The 25159-nt window shown below is 44.7% G+C and overlaps 1 protein-coding gene across 3 annotated transcripts in view; it reads right to left on the bottom strand.

Moving 5' to 3' along the window:
* Positions 1–23763: 23763 nt before the first annotated feature.
* Positions 23764–25159, bottom strand: part of SIKE1 (suppressor of IKBKE 1) — a 46001-nt gene continuing 44605 nt past the window's right edge. For all 3 annotated transcript variants that reach the window (XM_068265569.1, XM_068265568.1, XM_068265567.1), the window contains exon 6: positions 23764–24833. In XM_068265569.1, the coding sequence (XP_068121670.1) occupies positions 24732–24833 (102 nt within the window). In that variant the 3' untranslated portion in view covers positions 23764–24731. The remainder of the gene's footprint in view (positions 24834–25159) is intronic.

Below are 25159 nucleotides of genomic sequence, written 5' to 3'. Positions count from 1 at the left end.
ATGCAGATCAGGTGTTTCTGACTGAAGTCTGACTGGATTAGCTGCATGCTTGTTCCAGGTGTGTGAGTCAGACACTACTGCACCCAAAGAGATCAACTAGACTGCCAGGCAACTGGTATTGTTTAAAAGGAAATAAACATGGCAGCTACCATATTCCCCACATTTCAGGGTAATACTCAAGTGTTAAGGCTTGTACACACATACGAGGAACGTCGCCCATAGGGCTGAGCTCTCGGATTCCGAATTTCGAGTTTGCCATCGGAATTTGGCAGTTCCGAGTAAGCTCTCGAAACCCGAAAATTCGGCAATTCCGAGTACCGAATTCGCGTTTACATTGAAGTCAATAGTGCTAAATTCCATGGTTAATTGTAAAGCCCCCTTACATGCTATCATCACCAAATTTGGCATGTATGTTAAGCAGATGAGTAGGAACATGGTAAAAAAAAAGAATTGTGAAAAGACCTTATAGTTTTTGAAAAAAAATCGATTTTAAAGTTTCATAGGAAAAATGTTTTTTAAACTGTGTAAAATGACACTGCTGCAGAACAGGTTACTGCATTCCGAGTTCTGTATACATATTGTATACATTTCATGAAAACAGACAGCGTGGGGTCCCCCCTCCCAAGCCTCCTTAACCCCTTGTCCCCCATGCAGGCTGGGATAGCCAGAATGCGGAGTCCCGGCCACGTGGGGCTTCGCACCTTGAGCTATACCAGCCCGCATGGTCCATGGTATGGGGGGGGGGCTCTGGAGGAGAGGGGCAGCCAACCTCCCCCTCTCCCCTAGAGCCCTTGTCCAATCCATGGACAAGGGGCTTTTCCCCACCTCCGGTGCCCCAGGAGGAGGTGGGGGCCGCCGACGTCCTGGGGGGTTATGGTGCCATCCGGGGTTCCCCTTTAACAAGCAGACCCCGGAAGCCGCCCACTCTCCAGGAAAAATGAGTATAGGGGACACGGTACCCCTTACCCATTTCAGCAGAGTTAAAAAAAGAAATAAAAACACGACAACGAAAAAAGTCCTTTATTGTTCTAAATTAACCAGGGATACTTACCTTGGGATAATCTCACGCCAGTAACCTCAGGAGTGGTCCCACGCCAGTATCCTCTTAGGACATCTCACCACCCTCCCACACTGACGAACTCCCACCACTGAATGGTCACAGTCAGCCTCTGCATCTGTATAGCAGAGGCTGAGAACACGAAAATTTTGCCTTTAAAACAAGAAATTTCGGCAAACAGTGATGCAATCAAAATGGCCACTGGGAAATCCCCGATCGCTGGAGCCCACACTAGAGTGGCGAAACTAGTGATTTTTCACATAGATGGTGGGTCCAGGTGACCAGAGCAGGAGGTGCCCTAATCCCCTGGACCCACCCATTCATGTGAAATAACGCGTATTCTGACACTCTGAGGTGGCCTCCGGGGAACGGGGATTCCCCAGCAGCCATTTTGTTTATGACACTGTTTGCCGAAAATTCTTGTTTTAGCAAACAATTTTCGTGTTTCTAGCTTATGCAATACAGATTGCAGAGGCTGTCTACAGCCATTCATCCCCAGGAGTTCTGCAGGATCGGCAGGTGCGCGGGACCTCCTAAGAGGATAGAGGGGGGCACAGCGCAGGAAGGTGCTAAAGTGGGCACAAAGCGGCGGGGAGGGGGGGGGGAAGCCTCGCCTCCCTCCCCTAAGGCCCCCCCTTGCGCACTCCCCCCCACCTCCAGAATTCCAGCCAGCCAGCGGAACGGCTTACCGAGAGCGATAGCTCTGTGTGCCGCTGGTCTGGTATTCTGCACTGACACTGTCCAATCACGCTCTCGCAGTACTTCCTGTGAGAGCGTAATTGGACAATGCAATGCAGGAGACCAGACCAGCAGCGGCACACAGAGCTCTTCTCTCGGTAAGTGATTCCCGCTCGCTGCCGGCTGCAATTTTGGAGGGGGAGCACGGAAGGGGGACCCTATGTGAGGGAGGGGGGAAGGCTTCCACTCCTCCCCACCACTCTGTGCCCACTGCCCCCCCTTCCAGCATGGGGGCCCCCACTAACTGGTGACCTGCCTACCTAAACTGGGGACACCTATAGACCTGGGTATATCTATACTGGGGACACCTATATACCTGCCTACCTAAACTTGGAAACTTGGCAGCGAGCGGGAATCACTTACCGAGAGAAGAGCTCTGTGTGCCGCTGCTGGTCTGGTCTCCTGCATTGCATTGTCCAACTACGCTCTCACAGGAAGTACTGCGAGAGCGTGATTGGACAGTGTCAGTGCAGAATACCAGACCAGCGGCACACAGAGCTATCGCTCTCGGTAAGCCGTTCCGCTGGCTGGCTGGAATTCTGGAGGTGGGGGGGGGGAGTGCGCAAGGGGGGGCCCTAGGTGAGAGAGGGGAGGCTTCCCCCCCTCCCCGCCGCTCTGTGCCCACTTTCCCACCTTCCTGCACTGTGCCCCCTCTATCCTCTTAGGAGGTCCCGCGCACCTGCCGATCCTGCAGAACTCCTGGGGATGAATGGCTGTAGACAGCCTCTGCAATCTGTATTGCATAAGCTAGAAACACGAAAATTGTTTGATAAAACAAGAATTTTCGGCAAACAGTGTCATAAACAAAATGGCTGCTGGGGAATCCCCGTTCCCCGGAGGCCACCTCAGAGTGTCAGAATATGCGTTATTTCACATGAATGGGTGGGTCCAGGGGATTAGGGCACCTCCTGCTCTGGTCACCTGGACCCACCATCTATGTGAAAAATCACTGGTTTCGCCACTCTAGTGTGGCCTCCAGCGATCGGGGATTTCCCAGTGGCCATTTTGATTGCATCACTGTTTGCCGAAATTTCTTGTTTTAAAGGCAAAATTTTCGTGTTCTCAGCCTCTGCTATACAGATGCAGAGGCTGACTGTGACCATTCAGTGGTGGGAGTTCGTCAGTGTGGGATGGTGGTGAGATGTCCTAAGAGGATACTGGCGTGGGACCACTCCTGAGGTTACTGGCGTGAGATTATCCCAAGGTAAGTATCCCTGGTTAATTTAGAACAATAAAGGACTTTTTTCGTTGTCGTGTTTTTATTTCTTTTTTTAACTCTGCTGAAATGGGTAAGGGGTACCGTGTACCCCTATACTCATTTCTCCTGGGGAGGGGGCGGCTTCCGGGGTCCGCTTGTTAAAGGGGAACCCCAGATGGCACCATGAACCCCCCAGGACGTCGGCGGCCCCCACCTCCTCCTGGGGCACCGGAGGTGGGGAAGAGCCCCTTGTCCATGGATTGGACAAGGGCTCTGGGGGAGAGGGGGAGGTTGGCCGCCCCTCTCCTCCAGAGCCCCCCCATACCATGGACCATGCGGGCTGGTATAGCTCAGGGTGCGAAGCCCCACGTGGCCGGGACTCCGCATTCTGGCTATCCCAGCCTGCATGGGGGACAAGGGGTTAAGGAGGCTTGAGAGGGGGGAACCCACGCTGTCTGTTTTCATGAAATGTATACAATATGTATACAGAACTCGGAATGCAGCGGAATGCAGTAACCTGTTCTGCAGCAGTGTTATTTTACACAGTTTAAAAAACATTTTTCTTATGAAACTTTGAAATCGATTTGCTCAAAAACTATAAGCTCTTTTCACAAATTTTTTTTTTACCATGTTCCTACTCATCTGCTTAACATACATGCCAAATTTGGTGATGATAGCATGTACGGGGGCTTTACAATTAACCGCAGAAGTTAACACTATTTAATTCAATAGGATGATACCATTTATTGGCTAACTACAAATGAATAATAATTCTTATTCATTTGTAGTTAGCCAATAAATGGTATCATCCTGATTTAAAACTTCTTGCTTTTACTGATGGCTAACACGGTACAATACCCTACTGTTAATTCAATAGAAATGCACTCGGAACACGAAAATTCGGAACACGAAACTCGGTTTTCGCATGCGGTACAAGAAATTTCGACGAAATCGGAATTCAGCTGTTCCGATCAGCCCTAGTCGCCCAGCGGGGATCGGTACCAAATCTTTTGGGCAACATTGCAAATACAGTACAAGTACAGATGGAAGCTTAATGTAGCGATTGCAGAATTATTTCCAAAGTCATCGCACAAGATGTACGCTGACACTACGGAAATCCTCCACAAGCGTGTAATATAACAGAACCCAGCTATGGTGCTATGCACCTGTAGAGGGAAATTCCCACCGGCAGATGGAGCTGTGGAGTGCAGAGGAACACAGCCTCTGCCCTGCCACAGATGCCAGATGGGAATTGCACGAATCCAAGCAATGCAGGGCAAGATAGCCCTTAAAGAGAATCTGTACTCTAATATTCTTACACTAAAAAGCATACCATTCTATTCCTTATTTTCTCCTGTGCCCCTCTGTGCTGTTTCTGCCTCTCTCTGCTGCAATCCTGGCTTGTAATTAACAGTTTTAGGCAGTGTTTACAAACTAACCAGCTTGTGATAGGCTCACATAAACAGAGTGTGTGAGTCATACAGAGTGTGCAGGGGGCCTGCAGAGGGTGTGTATCGCTTCTATCCAATCACAAGCAGCCGTGCACATTCCACTCATTCAAGCCTTAGCCCGACAGACACGAGAGAGGAAAGATGATAAGATTTATTACAGAGACAGTGCAATTAGGAAAGGCTGCAGTAAGCCAGAGCACATTAGAACAGGCATAGGAACTTATAGGATAGAAGAACTAAGGCTGAAAAATTTGTTACAGAGTCTCTTTAAAGAGAGAGAGAGAGCACAGAAACAGAATGTACGTGTGTCCACCAATCTAGTCGCCACCCAGCGACGGTGAACACACAACAGCGGAAACGAAGTGGGAAAGCAATTGCAAGAGTGGCGATTGCCAATGTATGTGTGTCCACCAATCTACTCGCCACCCAGCGACGGTGAACACACAACAGCGGAAACGAAGTAGGAACGCAATCGCAAGAGTGGCGATTGCCAATAGTGACACAAGACCGAATCAGACAGAGCACAAGTGTAGCAAGAAAGACATAGCAAATAACAATGATCAGAACATCAAAGAAAATTACAAACGCTAGCTAAACGCGAACTCCGCACTCATTCGCAACTGTGAACGCGTTAAAGACACGATCACCGCGTGTTAGGCGCCCAGTGATAAGCGTGCCACCCTAACTAACCAGTGTAACACAAACACGAAAATAGAGAACACGAACGCTTGCTAAACTGTTACCACACCCAGCCTACAGCAAGCGTTCGTACCAGACAAGACAGAGAGAAGGAGTAGCCAGCAGCAACCGCAGCTCTGGCCTACACTCCCAGACAGAGTACAGAAGGAACCACCGCCACTACCGCTAGGGCAAATGCGATCCAGACAGACAGACAGATGGGGCTACCAGTAGCAACTGCTGCTCTGGTTAGCACCCGTAAGACAGAATACAGAAGGAACCACCGCCACTACTGCTAGGGCGAATGCGATCCCAACAGACAGAACGATTTCCTGTCGACCGCCACTGGTGACAAGACAATCGCAACAGATAGACAGTAGAAGGCAAATAGATAATACAACCTGACTACGCTAGGAGGAATGCTTAGTGCAGTCCCAAGGAATTACTCTAAGATAATCTTAGCAAACAATAGCAAAGGCTGATACTCCAGGTGAGTTAGCAGAAACAAACCATCATGACCAGCAAGGAATTCTGGGAAGAAATGGTTTTTATACTGCAAGCCATTAGAGGAAGCAGCTAAGCAATTTGCATGACAAGTGGATGCAAATTCCTCCCCAGAACAGCAACTCTGCAGCATGCAGAGTGGAGACAGGTCTCTTTTCCAGGGACCTGCCGCACTCAGATTTACAAAAATGGTCAAACAGTTGTCTGCCTGTGCAGACAGCAGAGCCGATCATTACACTTAACAATGCATATTCCTGCTATGCAAGGGGGAGCAGAGGGCCGACAGGTCAGCAGCACTGTTGTGACATCGGGTGGCGGGCGGGGTGAGTGGGGATAACAAATATCTCAGCCGATGATGTGCCAAATTAATCCACCCAGCTGATAGCCGGGCGAGGCAGCAAGGGCTGCTGTACACACGCTAGATTTTAGGCAGACACTGTTATCGGCTGCCTCAGCCAAGTTTTATCTAGCGTGTGTACAAGGCTTTACAATGTCTTCCTTATAAGTTGTTTTATTATTAAAAGTCGATGCAAAATGCATCCGATGGTGTGGCATGCAACTAATTACTGAATTCCATTTAAAATATGTTAGTAAAATATGTGCAACTGCACCAGTCTGTTTCAGGCCCTCATAAGTACTTTTCCAAGCACAACAGTAACAAAAATTGAAGAGGTAATAATCTTGTATATAAAGGGTCAATCGATGTAAAAAAAGAAAAAAAAAGTATGTATCCACTCAGATGTCATGTACAGGAATACTGTGCAGGAATCGGGTGCTCCAGACCAAGGTAGAAAGAAGTGAAGGTAAGCTCCACACAACTTCCAGAGTATCAAAATGATTTCTTTATTGGATCAAGTAAAAAAAACACCATCATGCTGACATGTTTTGGACTTACGATGTTCCTTAATCATAGCACAGGTTTCTGGTGCAGGCTGTTTAACATATAGAAACAAAAAAAAACACACCCCAACCTGCATAGCTCAAGACACACCCTAGAGGGGAGGGTCTAACATAAAAAGGAGGGAATAACCCCTTATAATATATATAAAAACAAGTCAAACAAAAAGCACGAAAAAAGGTACATTAAAGCTTTTGATTTGGTGGTACCTGTTGGTAACACTATTTTGTAGTGCCTTCCTTTTTTTCGTTTTCCTTATGCGTTTCATTTATTAACAAATTGCTGCATTTATGTTCCTTTTCTTATGTGCTTTTTGTTTGACTTGATTTTATATATATTGTAGGGGGTCATTCCCTCCTTTTTATGTCAGACCCTCCCCACTCAGGTGTGTCTTCAGCTAAACAAGTAGGGGTGTGGCTTTTTGCTATATGTGTTACACACCATCAGACATGTTTTGCATTGACTTATATATATATATATATATATATATATATATACTTTTCCTAATGCCTCCATGGCAGCACCTATGGGTAGTGGCCCGCTCCCTAGCCCCTATAGGACAGGTATCTAGTATAAATTAAAGGTAGCCTGACTCCACCCTGTGTATGTTTTTTGCCCTCGCCTCGACAGTGTATCTGGTCTCCGTGCACCCTTATCTCAAGTAACGCCAGGTTCTGCCTCTCCTGGCGTTTGCCTAGGCTCTAATAGAGTTTTTCATGGCTGCCCTGTTCTGCTGGTCTTGGGGGCGATTGGGCCACACAGTCTCTGGGGCTGTAAGGTGGGGAGATAAACTCTCCCCCTTCTGTGTGACTCTTACGTGTATGCTGGCTAAAGGCTGGCAGGGCCGGGATCCATTTCGGCTGATCTTCCTGCTGCCGACGCTTCAGAGAATGGAGATTTCGCCGGCCGGGTACTCGGTGATGTCACTTCCGGTTGCGCTCCGCGCAGACCGGAAGTAGGAAGTAGAGCAGTCTCCGAGCGTCTCTATGCGCTCCAAGACTCGGAGCAAGCGCAGGAGGGAGGGGACGCTTAGGGTAAGGCCAGGATTGGCCTATTTAAGCAGGTAAGATGGCGGGGATCGGCGTCTTCGCCGAAATTCAGCGTGGACTCTGCGGGTGCCGGTCCCTGCCTCTTGCAAATCACTGTGTAGTGTGTTTTGCCCCTGGAAGTTAGGTGTAGGAATCTATAACAGCTCTCCTCATCTCCTTCCGATCCCATGGCCGCAGCCATTCTAAAGTGCTGTGTTTATATTTCAGCATGTCACAGGCAGAGATGGAGCCCGTTATGCCCGACACAGACCAACCTCAGATCACCAGGTACGTTTTTTTTTTAGCTAACAAAAGACAGCGAAGACTAAAAGACATGCTTGTTTCATGTCTCCTGGCAGCCCCACTACGGTCCCATATGAGCATCCTTCAGGATCACGCTCCCCGGAACGATCAGGATCCGCTAAGAGGAAAAATCGTTCCAAGAGCGGTTCACCCAGGAAACATCACCACAAACGTCCCTCCAAAAATTGCTGGGCATGTGGCGAAGTTACATTACCAGGGAAACTAGTATGCAACGGATGCTTCAATCAAATGCCACGTGAAGAGCAACAGCCAGTCAAAGTGTCGCACTTAATTAGACAGGCCGTACAAGAATCGATGGCGGATTACATTGCAGGTCTACCACAACCATTACCAGCTACGGAACCTGTTCCATCCACTTCACGACAGGAATCTGACTCCCAGATGGACGAAATGGAAGTGGGTTTCAACTTCGCCTTGGTGCAACCATACGTAAATGCCGTTAGACAGACCATCAAGTGGGAAGACGACTCAGAAGACGCGTCAATCAAGGAGAAAAAACAGAAAAGGACATATTACAAACATCTAAAAAAAAAAGTTGCACGACGTTTCCATTCATGGAAGAGATACAGGAGGTCATCCAAGAAGAATGGGAAAAAGCAGACAAGAAGATTCCTTTAAACAACAGGTTGTCCAAGCTGTACCCCCTGCCAACAAAGAAGTCGGCTAGCTTAGATAACGCTCCGGTAGTGGACGCGTCCGTTATGAGGTTGGCTAAACACGTTACTTTGCCTTTAGATGATGCTATATCTTTCCGTGATCCCATCAAAAGGAAGATGGACATGGATCTTAAGAAGACATACACAGTGTCAGGCAGAGCAATGAAACCGGCAGTTACACTAACAGCGGTCGCAAAGGCCATACGTGCCTGGACAGACAACTTAGAGATGGCAATAACAGAAGACGCGGACAAAGAATCCTTAATTAATGCATTACAGGAATTCAAGTTGTCAGCTGACTATATAGGGGAAGCCTCCATAGATATTATCCGTTCCACAGCCAGGTCAATGTTTTTTTCCATTACCACTAGAAGAGCCTTATGGCTGAGATCCTGGTTGGCAGATATGAATTCAAAGCAGAATTGGTGCAAAATCCCATTTGATGGAAAAAAACTCTTTGGGGAACTCATGGACAAAGCCATCACAAGAGTTATGGGTGGAAAATCCGGACTTATACCTAATGACCGTAAACCAAGGAGACATCCTCCACCTCAGCAAAATAGAACTCAACAGGCACGATTCAAGAATTCTAGATCTTACCGACCAGGAAAGGACTATAGAAGAACATGGCAGGGAGGACAAGCAACACTAAGCAAACTTAACAAACAGAAGTCCTCCAACGCTACTAGTAGCGCATCCAAGTGTTTTTGAGGGTTTGTCTGCTCAGGTGTGTCCTGTGGGCGGAAGGTTACAATCCTTCGGACACATTTGGGCAGAGGACTGTTGGAACCATTGGGTGGTAAAGACGATTTGTTACGGTCACAAATGGTCATTCAAAAGGGAACCACCAGAATACCAGTTCACACCAACAAGAATACCAAGCAATACACACAAGATCAATATTCTAGAGGAATATATCCAAGGCCTAATTACTAAGAGAGCAGTCTGCCCTGTCCCAGTCCAGGAGAGGGGAACCGGAATATACTCTCCCTTATTTTTTGTAATGAAAAAAACGGGAGACCTGAGACCTGTGTTGGACCTCAGATTCCTCAACAAATTAATAGAACTACCCAGGTTCAAGATGGAATCCCTCCAGTCCATTGTACTAGCAACCAGGATATCAGACTGGATGCTATCAGTGGATTTGGAGGACGCATATTTACACGTCCCAATACACAGAGAATACCAACGCTACCTACGCTTCGCCATAGGGGACTTACAGCTCCAATTTACTTGCCTTCCTTTTGGAATAAATACAGCACTCAGAACCTTCACCAAAGTTCTGATTCAGATAGTAGCTCTTCTGAGACTGAAGGGGTCGAGGCTATACCATTACCTCGATGATATCATACTTCTAGCACAGAGTCGAGAGAAGATTCTGGAACAGAGGGAACTACTGCTGAGCAAGCTACAAAGCTTTGGATGGCTGATAAGTTGGAGGAAAAGCCAGCTAACCCCCACACAGGATATGGTATTTGTGGGCGCACGTTTTCTAACCACCCAGAACGCCGTCAAGTTACCGGAGGAGAAAAGAGACAACATACTCAGGAAAGTACGGCTCACGATAGATTCACCCAAACTTCGAGCACGGCAGTGTCTGAGCCTGTTGGGAACGCTAACATCAACCATTCCCATGATCAAATGGGCTTAATGGCATACCAGAGTATTCCAGTGGGGTTTCCTGACACAATGGAAGAAGAAGAAGAGTATGGGTCAATGGATCTACATAAATGTTACAATGAAGAACAGTTTGACTTGGTGGCTGAACTCCGACAACATGAACAGGCATCAACAGATTAAATCACAAAAGGAAATATTGATAACCACCGATGCGAGTACGAGGGGCTGGGGGGCCCACCTGGAGTATCGGTTCTCTCAGGGTTCTTGGTCACAGACAACAGCGGAACCTGCAAATATACTAGAACTTAAAGCAATCCAATGTGCCCTGGAGCACTTTCAAACTCTAAAGGTAGCCATACACTGGTCGATTTGCCATTAGATCGACCAGCTGACAGATCCCTATCTGATCGAATCTGATCAGAGAGGGATCGTATGGCTGCCTTTACTGCAAACAGATTGTGAATCGATTTCAGCCTGAAACCGATCACAATCTGTGGAGCCGCCGCTGCCGCCTGTCCCCCCCCCCCGCGCATACATTACCTGACGCTGGCTCCCGGGCATCTTCTCCGCATCTTCTCCACGCTGCACCCGCTCCATCCCGCCGCTTCCTGTGTCACTCCGTGACCAGGAAGTTCAAATAGAGCGCCCTCTATTTGAACTTCCTGGTCACTGCAGTGACAGGAAGCGCCGGGATGGAGCGGGTGCAGCGCGGAGAAGATGCGGAGAAGATGGGGAGAAGACGCCCGGGAGCCAGCGTCAGCTAATGTATACCTGATCGGATCGGCCGCCGCTAGCGACGCGCTCCCTACCCACGGGCGATCGAGGGTAATTTCCCGCACGGCGCGATCGACGGACCGATCCGATTTCGGGAGGAAATCGGATCGGCGGGTGCGTTTAGCGCAAACGATTGGCAGCAGATTCGATCCCAGGATCGAATCTGCTGTCGAATCGGCCGCGAATCGGGACAGTGTATGGCCACCTTTAAAGTCAGCAAGGCAGTACTAATCAGAAGCGACAACAAGACAGCAGTCGCATACATGAACAGGCAGGGAGGAACAAGGAGCCTACAATTACTCCAGCAGACTGCACCGATTATGCACTTCGTGGAGTCTCATCTACTCAGCTTGAGAGCGGTTTACATTCCGGGGCCAATCGAATCTGAGAGCGGACTATCTCAGCAGGCATCAGATAGACAAGGAATGGTCTTTACACCCGGACATTTTCCAGAAGATTTGCAAAAAATGGGGAGTTCCAGACCTGAATTTGATGGCGACGAAGGACAACACGAAGTGTACCCGCTTCATATCCAGAACTTACTGTCCACAAGCGGAGGGAGTGGATGTTCTAACTGCAAAATGGGAGTGCAGACTGGGATACATATTCCCACCGACTCCAATGATAAACAGGGTACTGAGGAGATTGGCACAGGAGAGCATAACAGTAATAGCCATTATACCATTCTGGAAACACCGCCCGTGGTTTCCGCTACTGTGGGAATTGAAGATAACAGCTCCATGGAAGCTTCCAGTCTCCCCTCATCTTCTATCACAGGGCCCAGTTTGCCATCCAGAGACTTCATTTGATGGCTTGGCTTTTGAGGGGGAGAGGTTAAAACTGGCTGGTTGTTCGGATGAAGTCATTAGCACAATCCTCAAAGCCCGCAAACCATCCACAAACAAAACATATCATCGTATATGGCAAAAATTCATTCAATACAAAGCTGAGGATGGTTTTGACTCCGCAAAGCCAGAGGCTTATAACATCTTAGCGTTTTTACAAACAGGTCTGGAGAAGAACCTAAGTTATGCGGCATTAAAGATCCAGGTTACAGCCCTTTCTGCTCTGACTAATGTCAGATGGGCGTTTAACCCGCTGGCAATACAATTTCTTAGAGGCGTTATAAAGATCAAACCTCCAAAAAAGAAACTGTTTCCAAAGTGGGACTTAGCGGTTGTCTTGGAAGCACTAAAGAAACCTCCATTTGAACCCCTGGATAATTGTAATCTCTGGAATACAACCATCAATACCGTCTTTCTAACAGCGGTCTCTTCGGCAAGAAGAGTTTCTGAACTCCAGGCAATGGGCACAAAAGAACCGTACTTGTGTTTCTTTCCGGATAGAGTGGTCATCAGACCCATGCCTCACTTTGTACCTAAGGTGGCGACATCATATCATTTTAACCAAGACTGGACGCTTCCCACCTTTCAAGAAGAAAGTACACAGCTACCAGACACACTAGATGTAGGCCGTATTCTAAAAAAAGTACTTGGAAATGACCGTGGAAATCAGGAAAACAGAAAGATTCTTTATCATTCCAACAGGCTATAGAAAGGGGTACCCGGCAACCTCTAGAACAATTTTATCATGGATAGTTAAGGCCATTCAAACTGCTTACAAGCTGTCCAATCTGGAACCCCCTACCGATCTGGGAGCTCATTCTACAAGTTCGGTATCAACATCCTGGGCAGCATACGCTGGAATTCCAGCAGACCAGATATGCCAAGCGGCAAACTGGAAGACAATAAACACATTAATGCAACATTACAAAGCAGATCCCGCTGTAAATTCAACTGTGAATTTTGGGAAGACTGTGTTATTCGTTTGACACGTGAATATTTACTTGTACCTTTTAATAATAAATATTTTCTTTGATGCACTTGCAGACCGTCTCCCGCCCAATTTTTGTTCCTGTTACTTGTGACTAGTTAGATCCCATAGGTGCTGCCATGGAGGCATTAGGAAAACGGAAAATTGTATACTTACCTCTCGGTAATTTTCCTTTCCTGATGCATCAATGGCAGCACATAGGACCCACCCGGGTTTCGGCAAGTCCGAAAGTTATAGACCGGGTGGAGTCAGGCTACCTTTAATTTATACTAGATACCTGTCCTATAGGGGCTAGGGGGCGGGCCACTACCCATAGGTGCTGCCATGGATGCATCAGGAAAGGAAAATTACCGAGAGGTAAGTATACACTTTTCCGTTATAATATAAAACCACTTATGATCAAGAAATTAACATTGGGAGACATTGTAACACTTCCTCTCTTTTACACATTTTAAAGAGACTCCGTAACAAAAATTGCATCCTGTTTTTTATCATCCTACAAGTTCCAAAAGCTATTCTAATGTGTTCTAGCTTACTGCAGCACTTTCTACTATCACAGTCTCTGTAATAAATCAATGTATCTTTCCCCTGTCAGACTTGTCGGCCTGTGTCTGGAAGGCTGCCAAGTTCTTCAGTGTTGTGGTTCTGCTATGAACTCCCCCTTCCAGGCCCCTCTATGCATACTGCCTGTGTATTATTTAGATTAGGGCAGCTTCTCTCTTATCTTTTACAAGCTGGATAAATCGTCCTCTGAGCTGGCTGGGCTTTCACATACTGAGGAATTACAGACAAGGGCAAACTGTTTGCAAGAAGAAACGAGCAGCCTGAAACTTCAGTGCATGAGAACAGGGGGAAAGAAACACACAAATAATCTCTTGAGATTCAAAAGGAAGGGTGTATACAGCCTGCTTGTGTATGGATGTATTTTCTATGTGTGGACATACTGTACATCAACCTACTTCCTGTTTTGGTGGCCATTTTGTTTGTTTATAAACAAACTTTTTAAAACTGTTTTTAACTACTTTTAATGCGGCGAGGAGCGTCGAATTTGTGACAGAGGGTAATAGGAGATGTCCCCTAACGCACTGGTATGTTTACTTTTGTGCGATTTTAACAATACAGATTCTCTTTAAGCAGGTTGGGGTGACCATCCCTGATTGAGACATTTTCAATTATTTATTTTTTATTTATTTTTGATAAAACAAAGTACAAGTATCCCCTTGTTTTAGCAAGTATGCCACTGTTGTGTCATCAGAAAGGCTTCTATCTTGCACCAACTCATAGTCCAGACATATAAAAATGGCAACGTCACTCCATATGGCCTCCAGTTTTTGATGACCATCTTCACCGTGTTCTGTGGTGTATGCAATGCTGTGAAATGTTTTGTATCTTTTTCCTGATGGACACATTACAACAAAGAAATCCCTGCGATGCTATGCAAGAGCTCTGTGAACCATGGCTTTTTCTGTAGAAGGCAACTGAGTAAGGCCTGGTGCACACCAGAGGAGTTTTCTGAGCGTTTTGAGTTTTTAAATCTGCTGCTAATGTTATCCTATGTGTCTGTGCACACTGGAGCAATGAGGTTTTGTAAAAAACCCCATATCATTACATTGGGAAGAGCTTTTAGAGGTTTCAAAAGCTCTTCCCAATGTAATGCTATGGGTTTTTTTACAAAACCTCATTGCTCCAGTGTGCACAGACACATAGGAGAACATTAGCAGCAGATTTAAAAACTCAAAACGCTCAGAAAAACTCCTCTGGTGTGCACCAGGCCTCAATGTCAGGAAAATCTTAAGACAGCTGAACTTTGTTTGGGGTTAATCAGTCTCTTGGTGGCTGGTGTGTACCTAAAGGCTCATACACACATCAGACTATAGTCTTTGGAAAATGAAAGATCACAGACCAATCTTACCACCCTTCATGTAGTATGAGAGCCATACCTTCACAGTCTTTTCTATGGAGCTGAACTCCCCATCAGAAAAGTGCTGGCTGCTTACCTGGTAGCAGTGTTCCGGCGAGTCCTCCAGGACGGCCCCTCCTGAGATTGTGTAAGTCCCCCCTCCCAAATCGGAAACACCTTAAGAGAATTAAAATAATTAATTGATGCAGTATAAATCCCACCTCCTCACAATCTCCCACAGTTTATGCAAAGAGAAGAATAACGAACCACACTCCCCTTATAAATAAAAGTTAAAAGTCAGGGTTGGGAACTAGGCGGCCGTCCTGGAGGACTCGCCGGAACACTGCTACCAGGTAAGCAGCCGGCACTTCCTCCCTTCGTCCTCCAGGACGGCCCCTCCTGAGATTTAGCGAGAAATTTACCCTAGGGTGGGATGACTGCTTGCAGAACTTTACGACCAAAAGATTGGTGTTGAATGGAGAGGAGTTTAACTCCGTAATGCTTAACGAATGTCGAATGCCTGGACCATGTCGCAGCCCGACAATCTGTTCCAAAGAGACTCCCGACCTTTCTGCCCATGACGTCGATAAAGATCTGGTCGAGTGTGCTAATATGAGCAGGTGCTATTACCTGAGCTTCTGAGTAAGCAAGAGTAATAACCTCCTTAATCCATCTAGACACCGTAGCTCTAGAGACCTGAACTCCTGTTCTAGAACCTCCGAAAGCTATCAGAAGGTTAGCTGAATTTTTCCAGTCCTTGGTTCTTCCCAATGGGACATGAAGTCTAAGATGCAATATAAGTACCACCTCATTCTACCTATCCTGAGTGCATTGAATATTACCTTGAATCAGTAGGAGATTTAGCAATGGATTTAGGTGGGTATATCCATTTGTTGTGGAGGCTACGTGGAAAACTAATTACCGGTAACCATACTTTTTGGCTTCTGCTTGCCTCCACCATAGGTGACCAATGAGAGTTAGAATATAACCTCTTCTCAGGATAGGACCACTCCAAGGATTGATTTCTTGGTAGATCCAAAACGATAGAGCTTTATGAATGTGACATAAGAGGCCCATGTGGTAGCTTCACCCTCATATTCAGTGAGCTTAATTTCCCTCTTTTTTAATTGAGAAATTAGCACATAAGAAAGAGATAAAGATTACCTGATCCTTGTGGAAACCAGACCTAAGTTTCGTAGAAATAAGAGCGGTAACCTGAAATCAATTCTATTCTTCAGGACAGACATGGATGGTGGTTAATGTATAGGGCCTGTATTTCTCCAATACACCTGGCCACCGCTGTCACCACCAACAAACATCTAAGGACTAAGTCTGTATAGTGATAGCCTTACTAATTCAGACGAATGGCAGCCTCACTTTAGGATGAGAAGACTGTTGGAATGTAAGTATACTTGAATTCTAGTCTCGGGTACTGAAGTCTATTAAAGACTTGAGATACAGGGTCTCTTTAAGCAGAGTTTCCCGGAGAGAAATGATACAGTCATGTACCAGGAACATGTCCCTGTTGGAAGGCCACATAATGGGTTATCAGGTCTAACTGCCCCCGACAGACGACGGACACCGTACACAAAGCCGATATTTACAAAACATTGCATTCTTTGTAACTAGGTTATAAACCAATGACTTATTAATTAATGAGGTGGGTCACATGCCCATGCCAACACAAGAATGCTTAATAAAGCCCTTTGAAAGGTTAAGAAGGCTGTCTCCGCTCTATCCCCTGTATGCTGATGAGTTTCTGGTGCCGGAGCAAAAGGTGTGTGGTGCTGTTGCCAATGGCAACCAGCATATAAATTCTTACACAGACCATGCCTTCAGATATCGAGAGGCCACTATAAAATGGCCTGACCCTGCTTCACAAAGATCACCCAAGATCTGCAAGAACAATGGCACCTTTACCAAAGGTAGGGCTACAGCAGATGCCAAACCTGTTTTGGTCAGTCTGACGCAAAAGGAATACCTGTGGTCTGATCCTACATCCCTTTTCGAAGTACCCTTCAAGCGGGAAAAAACAAAAACGTATGCTCCCCCCCTGTGCCGCAAAAAAAGTGTTCACACTCTCTGGAGAAAAAAAACGAACAACATTGTTCGGAGCAGAAACCAGGTAGCTGCAAATTGTCAAACATATTTGTTTGGACGCCAGTTCTGAGATGGTTGTTTGCAACTCAACCTACATGCTAGAATAATATCCCTTCCTTTGAGATAAGCTGATCTCAAGGAAGCACCTTGTTCACTGCCCAGCAGAATGTCTGAGCATAGGAAGTTTAAGATTATGGGTGGACTATAAGTCCCACTTGTTAGTTTAAATTGAGTCACAAGTGTAATTCCCAGTGTGAAGATTCAGGAATCTGTTTTCCAACCGATTCTCTCATTTCTGGAGAGTACTCCAGACTGCCAGTAGATTAAAGAGAATATTTTCTCCAGTGAAGTACACCTGTCATGCATTTAATTGAGATTCAGATGCCCTGTACAACTCCATAGTCTTGCATCTGTCGTAATACCGAATGGATTGCAGATTTGGTTGAGAAGTCCATTTTTAGGGTGAGTGTCACTGGATCTGACATCCAGATCGATTTCTCTATCCAACCACTGACATAGAATTGCTGTTTGAAATATTTTGTAGACAGCTTGTGCATAAGCAACAACTGGAATACAGGCAAAATGAAAGACATAGCTTGTCTGTGACCGCCTTTGCTCTGAAAAACTATCAGAGTTTTTTTGATCCAATCCTTTCTGCAGATCCATCCTAAATACTCTACAGTTGTAAAACAACTTGCATATTATCATAGGTCTTCCTTCATTTTCACAGCTAGGTAAAGATAAAAAATATCTTCTGTATACTCAGATTGCTGCTATTAAAATCATGTTCTTTCATAAAGATCCTGGGAACACTTGTAACCCATCAAGGAAGTACTCAGGACTGCAAATGAAAAAGACTTGGGATTGAATCCTGAATTGCTGCCTCAGCATTTATGTTGCGCTTCTGTCCCGACGGACGGAAGGCGTCTGAGCTGCAGCCATTAAAGGTACGCTCAGTAGGCAGTAGCAGTTCCAAAGAGCCTCGCCCAAGGACTCCTTACCGAACAGGTGTAGGCTTTCTGAACAGGGAGAGCTAAGGTACTAATCCCAGTCCCCAGTGTCAGAGGTAGAGCCCTTAACCACCACACTAGCCACTGTCCCTTTAAAAAAATTTATTTTTTTTTTAAACAAACTTGCCATCAGAATAACTTATGCATCAACCTTGCATCTATTTATATGCAAAAAACAGTGTTGCAATTCAAATGTCTATGTGCAGAATCCCTGCACATAATTAAGTAAAAACACATCTGCTAATAGCTTGACTCCTGTGCATATTCCCTGCACAAAATTATCGGTACTTATCCGTTAGCCGGGCGCATCCTCTAGGTGGCGACAAAACTCCACCAGAGTTACATCTTTCCCTACTATCCATGTCGGCATGGAGGGGGAATAGTAATTAGCGCCACCTGCCGGATGCGCCCGGCTAACGGATAAGTACCAAATTATCTTCTGAAAGCACACCTGCTACCAGCATCATTATCTGAAAAGAGCACTTGCTATTGCAAACAGAATGTCTGTGTATAATTATTACACACCATTGTTATCTGAAAATTAGCTTTGCAAACTGAAGGTTTCTGTGCATATTTTCTGCATGTAATTCTGCATTGCATTCAGAACCCTGCATTCAGACTATGTGCCAATCCATGACCATAACTCCTATCTGAAATGCACCATTGCATTCAGAATATCCATGTGCTAAACCCTGCACATAATTCTTATCTGATAAGTAGCATTGCATTCAGGATCTGTAAAGCACACCTGCTGGCAGATAAACTAAGCATGCATATAATTGTCTGAAAATGTATGCACACAAATCATTAACAGAAAACCCAAACTTGTTATAACATTTGTGCACAAATCATTACATGAAAGTATAACTGCTTTCAGAATATTATGGCCAACCAAAATATGTATGCATGTATTTGCATAATCCGCACCACAGCCATTCATTGTAATCAGCCATGCTTCAATCAAAATGCACAATCCCTGATTGTGGAAAAATCTACTTTGAGACCCAGATTTAAATGATTCCAACAATCAAGCAATTGATTATGTATATGGCTGCTCCCCTGTGGTATGAACGCTTGAATTCGAGGGAATTGCCAGAACAAAAAGGTGTAGCCTGCATAGGGCAAGAGAGTAAAGCTGCCCTGAAAGCTGAGAAAGTTGTAGCCTTTTCCTGTTTCATGGGTTTCATCAGGTCAAATAAAGCTACTGTGGTACTTTCAGGTCTAGGAGCATAAGACTTAGGCCACATACACACATCAGACCATAGTCTTTTGAAAATGAAAGATCACAGACCAATCTTACCACCCTTCATGTAGTATGAGAGCCATACTCTACACAGTCTTTTCTATGGAGCTGAACTCCACATCAGAAAAAAATCTTTGCAAGATGCTGCACACACAGATGCTGTACAGACACAAAAGATCAGTATCTGCAAAAGATCTGTTCCTGCCAAAAATCCATTCCTGCAAATTGCAATGATAGTCTATGAGATCTGCAGATCATCATACACACATGATTTAACTGACATTCATCTGCAGATCAGATCCACCAGGATGGATTTTCAGATCTGCAGATGATTGCTTGATCTGCAGATGAATGTCAGTTAAATCATGTGTGTATGATGATCTGCAGATCTCATAGACTATCATTGCAATTTGCAGGAATGGATTTTTGGCAGGAGCAGATCTTTCGCAGAAACTGATCTTTTGTGTCTGTACAGCATCTGTGTGTGCAGCATCTTGCAAAGATTTTTTTCTGATGTGGAGTTCAGCTCCATAGAAAAGACTGTGTAGAGTATGGCTCTCATACTACATGAAGGGTGGTAAGATTGGTCTGTGATCTTTCATTTTCCAAAGACTATAGTCTGATGTGTGTATGAGCCTTTAGACTTTATATAACAGACCAAAGTCTTAGAGGTTCCTTCAGGCAACTTGCAACCACATTTAGTACATCAGCTAGACTTTGAAGTGCTTTTGAGTTTCTGTAGTACAAAACAACTCAAACACCAAGAGTCTTACTAACATGTACCCATTAACAATATGACAGGAGTCTGCAATAAACACTGAAATGTGTTTGCTTACCGGTGGATGTGACCTGACTGCTCAGTTTCACCAGTTGCAGCACTCTCCTGAGCTTCTGTGGTGGGCCCACTTGACTGCACCATGACCCCCTCAGAGCTGTAGCGTCTGCGTGTATAGCGTGGCCATGGCGGTTTACAAAACTCGCACTTTCAGCCGTCTAACACGATCAGTACGCATGACGTTTTATGCATGACGCCGTACGCACCACGCGCTCACGCGTATCCAATGATGCATACATGCGACCTATCATGCAAACTTGCGTCATATTCGGGCATGCGGAAAATCCGGCATCTCTGCTTACCGCCGCCATGCCCGCAGAAAGTATAATGAAGAGAGGGAACCTCTCTAGTCCCCTTCATTCAAAATAGGAAAAAAACAGGTAACCTCCTGCTTAGCTTCCTATTCTAGGCCGCACACCAGTAACAAGCCTGAGGGCCCTTTTCCACTAGCAATCGCTAGCGTTCACGCTGAACGCTAGCGATTGCTGAATCGCAATTAGCGGCGATTCCCCGACGTTCGCGGCCGCGATTTTGCTATGCTATGCACTACATAGCAAAATCGCGGCAAAAGTCGCTCCGCGGCGCGATCGCGATCAAGTAAAAAACGAATCGCGGTAGTGGAAATGACCTACCGCGATTCCTATGTTAAAAAGCAAACCGTAGCGATTGTAAAATCGCTAGCGGTTTGCATTTTTGCGATTCAGCCAGCGCAAACGCGCTGGTGGAAAAGGGCCCTAAATTATACTTTATAAAAAAAACAATAAAAATGGTGCAGCAGGTGCCAACAGGCTCCCCTACTGAAAGGAACAACCTTCCCTGGTGCTTCCGTGGTGAGGTCTGGGAAACAAACAAAAAACTGTGGGAGATTGTGAGGAGGTGGGATTTATACTGCATCAATTAATTATTTTAATTCTCTTAAGGTGTTTCCGATTTGGGAGGGGGGACTTACACAATCTCAGGAGGGGCCGTCCTGGAGGACGAAGGGAGGAAAAATCTTTGCAAGATGCTGCACACACAGATGCTGTACAGACACAAAAGATCAGTATCTGCAAAAGATCTGTTCCTGCCAAAGATCCGTTCCAGCAAATTGCATTCATAGTCTATGAGATCTGCAGATCCTCATACACACCTTGTTTAACTGACATTCATCTGCAGATCAGACAATCATCTGCAGATCTGAAAATCCATTCTGGTGGATCTGATCTGCAGATGAATGTCTGTTAAACAAGGTGTGTATGATGATCTGCAGATCTCATAGACTATGAATGCATTTTGCAGGAACGGATCTTTTGCAGATACTGATCTTTTGAATGTCTACAGCATCTTTGTGTGCAGCATCTTGCAAAGATTTCTGTCTGATGGGGAGTTACAGGCCTGTAATTCCTCTGACAGTGATGCTGCTGGCTGGGGAAGGTAACGAGCAGCCTGAGAAATCCAGGAGCCAGCGAGCAGGGCCAGGGAGACAGAGATCAGGACATTACCAGAGAGGAATGACTGGTCATCACAGTTACTGAATAACGGGAATCCTGGTTGCTGTTGCTGAGAGAATGACAGACAGCAGCTCTACTCTCATTGGAGCATGGGAAAAATGCTGGAACTAATCACCTGCATCTGACTCCTTTATAGTCCTTGGAAAAAAACGTGGTCTGATGAATTTGAAAGACCAGCTAACCCAGTGAAGCCGAAGCGATCTTGTTGGTGAGCGGGGAGTCGGGAACCTGAGGCGGACGGAGTTAGAGGGAGTGCGGGACGCCGTACCTAGCCGGATGCCAGGACAGACCCCACTGCCAAAGACATATGATGTGCAATAATTCAAGACAAACTATGCGAGTGCGCAATTGTAGCGTGGGCGGCATTTTATTTTTAAGGCATAATAAGCTATGATGGTCTTATGTGTTTTTATGTTTCATATGTGTTGGAATCTTTTATCTGAGTATTAAAGCAGCATTGAAGATTGAAAGTGCCAGTGGGGTGATTTACACCATAAAACGCTAGATCCACCTGGTCTTTGAAGTGGCAACAATTTGGTGAGCGCAATCTATTTTGGGGAGTGGACTCACAAGGAGTGCACTATTTTACTATCACCTGGGTGTTCATGATATTTTGACAGAATCACACTATGTGCAGCAATTTTGTGTTTTATAGGCTTTATTGGTGAGCGCAGCTCAGCGAACTATATGATTTCAAAACTCTGGAAAAGTGAAGCAGCAATCCCAAACAAGTGACTTTTCTATTTAATGAACTGTTTGGCCGATTTCCTGTGTGATTATAGAAAAAAACTATACGGGACTATTTAAGTAAAGTCTGGGTGCACTGAGGTGTTCAAAATGTGTCAGACGTTTTTACTGTATAGTTCTGAACAATTTATTGTTGGTATAATATAACAAGTTTTAGACCTTGATAAGGTAATACAAGGTTTTAATAGGAATTGGTGACATCACAGAGTGGTGTGAGCTAATTAGGCAGCACAGCCCTATCTAAGTGTGATATCCTAGAATAAAGGTGGCCCCTAATGGTCCAATTTCTAGCGAAAAATCGTTTGAGCGATCAGAAATTCTGATCGGAAGTGAAATCGTTCACTACACCATCAATGAACCAATCTTTGCTTTCCATCACAGCCAACAAGAAAATCCAAATTTTGGTTCAACGAAAATCCAATCGGACGACTGTTTTTATAATCGTTCATAATCCATTGTGCCCATCAATGGAGATTATTTACAACCAATCCGATCAGAATTTCTGATCGCTGAAACGATTTTTCGCTAGAAATTGGACCGTTCGTAGCCTCCTTAAAGCGGATCCGAGATGAAAAACTAACTATAACAAGTAACTTGTCTATATGTCTTATGTAAAGTTTAGATAGTTTACACAGCAAATCTAGCTGCAAACAGCTTTAATAGAAAATTATTATTTCTTCCTGTGATACAATGACAGCAGCCATGTTGTTTGTAAACATTACACAGCGGCAGGCTTATCTGCATCTTGAGCAAAAAAACCTAATCCCCCCTCCTCCTCCTCCCTCCTTCCCTCTACCTCTGAAATCTCTGGCAAGTAATACCTCCCCCTCCTCCTGCCCAGACTGAGCTCCCATGAGCCCTTGCTGCTGTCTGAAAGTGCCTTGGCTCTCTGAAAACCTGTGGGCGTGGCTCGTTTAGTTTATAGGGAATTAGAGTATTAAAACAAAAAAGTATTTGGCTTGAGAAATTCCCTATAAACAATAGGAAAGGAACACAATTATGCAATGAGTAAAAGTTCATCTCGGATCGACTTTAAGAATAGTCTTCCCATCCTTCCCACAGATACTTCAACTCTACACTCACTAAAAAGGTCTCAGCAATTATATTAAGTACCTCAGAACCAAAAGCGAAGACAGTGCGCATCTCTGAGCACAGCCAGTGACAGACGATCAGGGTTCTGATATGTGTTCCCAACTGAAGTTCTATGATGATGAAGTGGCCAGCTTTGTCTGTGAAGAACAGAAGAGATGATTCACACTACGAGCTCTTTTCTAAGCACCAGTGACTTGAAAAGCCCTTGCTAATGTAATGCTATGTGTGTTCTCACTTGAGCGATGTGATTTTTTTTTAATAATCACTTATAGCATTAAATAAGCAAGCACTTTTCAAATCACAAGCACTTAGAAACACGCTCATAGGGAGAACTAGCCCTAAGGGCCTGAGCCCACTAACGCAGTTGAGTGCAGTTGTGCCTGCTTTTCAGCATCTGTAACATTGATGTGTTGCTGAAAAGCAGACACACCTGCGCACAACTGCGTTAGTGGACTCAGGCCCTAAATGCCTATATTTAACTGAACATTATTTGCAAAATACTCAATTTTTAAATTGAAATTCATCACTTGTGCATGAAAGAAAAAAACAAAAAACAAAACCATAAAAACAAAACAAAAAACACAGGATTGCAAGGTTATCAAAAGGAATCATTATGGATCGTTTTTTATTTATACATATAAACATATATATTTAAATAAAACACCTATTTTTTTTATACACTTTCCAGAAGAGAAAAAAAAAAAAGGTGGAAGAAGAAGAAGAAGGAGGAGTAAAAGCAGTAAAATCCATCTCAACGCTGGCAGCAATTTTACGGATATGGTTAGCCCTCAGGAGATTTGGTTTAAGTTTTACCTAATAACAAATTACTACTCAGGATGGGAAATAACAGAAGTAGCTGACTATGAGAGTGACTGGACTCCTGTGCAAGTTAGTAGCATCCTATTGCTAGTGAATGGAAGCAGAGCAGGTTCACATTACTCCAAATACTCCAATCATTCTGCCTTTGCTGAAAATTTTTATCTTAGTCCAATATACTGCAAGGATTAATGGCAATGTTATTTCACTGTTTCTAACAGAAAGTTGGAGACCGGAGTGTCAGTGTTTGCCGCCAGTCACTGAATTCAAGCAAATTCTCTGTTGGTTTCATATTGAAATGGAAAGATAATGTATAATAATATTGACCTGCAAAACGACTTGAACAGCCAGATGATTCTGTTCTGCCCCAGCTCTGACCCTTTTTTTTTTTTTTTGTAATTGAAAAGCACAATAGAAATTTTAGAAGGTAAGGTCTGCTTGGCTGAACAAATCTCCAGAGGGACAAAACTGATGCCAGAGTTTAAGTAGGGCTTAAGTCCAGAATGTGATTTTTTTTCCCGTTCTGAAGCAATGCAAATATGCAATAGATGTTCACGGATGCCAGCCAATGTCCTCAAAATAACAACATCATAATTTTCTCCTTTGCAAGATATATTTACTTTTTACAGCAGTGCAAAAAATTGGTTATGCTGGATGGGGTAATGGAGTATAAAGGAAATGGCACCCATTTTACAATGTCCAGTGAATGTATAAAACAAAAGCAAGAGTCTGAAAGGCATCATTGAGTTTTCTCTAAGGAATTCCATTCGGATTCATTTTTTTCTGAATGTAAAGATTCCTTGCTCACAGATAAGATTTCTCGAAGTTCCTTGTTTTCCAACTATACAAATGGGAAAATGGAAACAAACAGGTTATTGTATGAGATGTGTCGTCACAACAATATAAATGAAAAGGAGTAAAGAGAGGAAGAAGGAGGAGAAAGAGAGATGAGAAAAGGGTAAGGAAAAAGGAGGTATTGGTATTTGTGTCCCAGTGGGAATTAGACTGCCAAGGTAAATTTCTCATACACATGCCATAAAAGCAAGCATAGATATATTAGAAATTAATCACAAAATTGCATTTGCTTAGAAAATCATTAAAGGTTATCCGAAGCAACGGATAAAAACTAGCTTTACTTTCCTGGGGGTTCTTTCAGCCCCTAGAAGT

The sequence above is a fragment of the Hyperolius riggenbachi genome, chromosome 2, assembly GCF_040937935.1.
Source record: "Hyperolius riggenbachi isolate aHypRig1 chromosome 2, aHypRig1.pri, whole genome shotgun sequence".
NCBI classification, from domain to species: domain Eukaryota; kingdom Metazoa; phylum Chordata; class Amphibia; order Anura; family Hyperoliidae; genus Hyperolius; species Hyperolius riggenbachi.
This window is presented reverse-complemented; position numbering and strand designations above follow the sequence as displayed.